The sequence below is a fragment of the Trachinotus anak genome, unplaced genomic scaffold (assembly GCF_046630095.1).
Source record: "Trachinotus anak isolate AG129_WGS33_773 ecotype Australia unplaced genomic scaffold, CSIRO_AGI_Tana_v1 ptg000025l, whole genome shotgun sequence".
NCBI lineage: Eukaryota > Metazoa > Chordata > Actinopteri > Carangiformes > Carangidae > Trachinotus > Trachinotus anak.
Window position 1 is genome coordinate 230,001 of NW_027273876.1, and position 2,787 is coordinate 232,787.

At 45.0% G+C, this 2,787-nt stretch overlaps 1 protein-coding gene across 3 annotated transcripts in view; it reads left to right on the top strand.

Annotated features, from left to right (window-relative positions):
• Positions 1 to 2,349, top strand: part of ebf3a (EBF transcription factor 3a) — a 41,474-nt gene extending 39,125 nt beyond the window's left edge. For all 3 annotated transcript variants that reach the window (XM_071463218.1, XM_071463219.1, XM_071463220.1), the window contains exon 16: positions 516 to 2,349. In XM_071463218.1, coding sequence (XP_071319319.1) covers positions 516 to 547 — 32 coding nt within the window. In that variant the 3' untranslated portion in view covers positions 548 to 2,349. The remainder of the gene's footprint in view (positions 1 to 515) is intronic.
• Positions 2,350 to 2,787: the final 438 nt, after the last annotated feature.

Here is a 2,787-nt window from a genome sequence, read left to right on the forward strand (position 1 = left end):
TCTCTGTCTGTCTCTGTCTGTCTGTCTGTCTCTCTCCCCCTCTGTCTGTCTCTCTGTCTCTGTCTCCCTGTCTCTCTCTCCCTCTGTCTGTCTCTCTGTCTGTCTCTCTCTCCCTCTGTCTGTCTCTCTGTCTCTCTCTCCCTGTCTCTCTCCCTCTGTCTGTCTCTCTGTCTCTCTCTCTGTCTGTCTCTGTCTCCCTCTGTCTGTCTCTCTGTCTCTGTCTCTCTCCTCCTCTATCTGTCTCTCTGTCTCTCTCTCCCTGTCTCTCTCCCTCTGTCTGTCTCTCTCTCTGTCTGTCTCTGTCTGTCTCTGTCTGTCTGTCTGTCTGTCTCTGTCTCTGTCTCTCTCCCTCTGTCTGTCTCTCTGTCTCTGTCTCTCTTTTCCTCTGTCTGTCTCTCTGTCTCTCTCTCCCTCTGTCTGTCTCTCTGTCTCTCTCTCTCTGTCTGTCTCTCTGTGTCTCTCTCTCTGTCTGTCTGTCTCTCTGTCTGTTTCTCTCTCTCTTTCTCTCTCTGTAGCCATGTCCGGCCTCGTTGTTCCTCCAATGTAAGAAACCCTCCACTGGTTCCCCGTCTCTCTCCTACCCCTTGGCCACAAGGACCAATCACCTCAGTGGAGGAGGGGCCTCAGGCAGCAGTTGACCAGTCAGGAGGGAGTACTAATCTGTCCGTCACAGTAAAGAATGAACAGTTGTCCCTGATTGGATGAAGAAGAGAACAGGACTTTTTGTACAGAGGTTTTCTCCAGGTGCTTTCAGCTCTGTAATTATTCTGCTGTTATACTCTGTGTTTTGGGGGCGGGGTCTGTTGGTGTAAAAACTGTGATGTCACAGTTGTGACGTGACATCACTTCCTCTACATGTGATATAATTCTGTAACAGCCTGGTCTGAAGGTTGGAAACATTAAAGGCCCCAGATTCCAGAAAACCTGTTGCCGTGGTTACAGCTGTGCTGATGAGTTGATAAAGTCATCTTCCTATTAGGTGATAAATACCTCAGCAAATACCTGTATCTGACCCCAGGTGACGCTCAGTGAAAGAGGAGAAACAGAGCAGGACATCCCATCATGCTTTGCATCAGATAGAATAAACAAAGAAAGAAGACTCCTCCTTAGGCTGCAGGGAAGAGGGATCTGTGAACAAGGACAGAAAGGTAGGAAACTTCCAGTGAGGGAGGAAGGAAGGAGGAAGCTTCATAGTTCAAGGCTGAGGAAGAGGAAGCATTCAGTTAATGAGAAAGAAAAGGGAAACCGTCCTGAACATAGGTATCAGGGTGGAACGAAGCATCACTGAGGAAAAGAGAGGAGAGGAGCTGAGGGAGCAGGACAAAGGGAGAACCTACCTGGTGGAGGATGGATGGAGAAGGTTTCCAGTGAGGGAACATTTAAGTTTCCTAGTAGCAGGGAAGAGACAAAGAAGGAAGAAGCTCCCTCCCCAGAGAAGTAAGGACAGGAAAGGATAATGGTGTGTTTGTGTCACATAAGAGTTATCGTAATTTACTACACTGTGACCTCTGACCTCAGTGTTTTAACCCTCATCTGTTAGCAGTTGTCACAGACCACCTGAATGCAACATCATCCACCTGCTGTGGACACAGGTGGACTTGGTCCTGATTGGCTCTCCTCACTGAGACATCAGTGCAGGTGGTTAACCTCTGCTGCTGTCAGCCAACATTGTTTCTGGTTAATTTTGGGCCTTGAATCGTTTCAGTTGACCTTGTGACTAAAGATGATGAAGATGATGGTGGTGATGTTGATGATGAAGAGATCGAGCAAAAGAGAAAAGTGAATGATCCCCATCTAGCCCCGCCCCTTCTTCTTTTAACCCCGTCCCCACCTGTCTATGTGTTTAAGTTCTTTTTTATGCTTGTGCTGTAAAAATTAATCCTGCATCCTGATAGGCTACTGTGACTGTCTGTCTTCTTGTTCAGAGTTGTCTTTTTAATCATAGCCCCTCCCACTACTCCCACACCCTGCCCCGAGCACTTAAGCCCCGGCCCTTGTTTTCTGTGTGGGTTTTGTGGTTTTGCTGAATATTTCACTGTGTTTGATGCCGTCACTGAGGAAACTCTTTTGTATCATACAGATTATAAATAGTGTATTTATATCTTTATAAATGTGTCGTCGTCATGTGTCTGTGGTGGTGCCACGCTGAGAACAAACCATTGTTTTGTAACAAAAGAAAAGTGAACGTTAACGTCTTCACACATTTATAGAGTTGTCAATCAAAGCTGAAGTGTCCAATCAGCTCCACTCATTTGGTTTTTGTTGTTTTGAATGTGAATCTTGTTTTGATGATGTTTGACTGTAACGATTCCTCACAGTGAATAAAGTCAGCAGGTTGCTCTGACTCAGTCCAGGTTCCGCTTCCATTTGTCAAACACGTGGTGATGTCAGCTGCACAAACGACAACGTACACGACAGATGGGCCTGATTCTGTAACCTGGAAACCAAACACCTGAGTCAGACAGGTGAACGACCTCCAGTTCTTTATCTGAAGCAGGAGACAAAACATGTTGTTGTTATTATTATTATTATTATTGTTATTGTTAATAATAATAATAATAATAAAAGACAGACTGAATTCAAACTAAAAAATTACAATTAAAATCTGAACGACTGAATTTAAAACAGCTACATTTTATTGTTACATTAAACATTTATCAAGAACAGAGACAGAACAGCTGGAGGTCTCTGTCCTGTAGACCAGCACCAGGGTCTGGAGATGTGTCCTCAGCATTTTCCTTGCATACTTGACTCTTCAGGTGATGCTGACTGGTTAAAGTAATTATT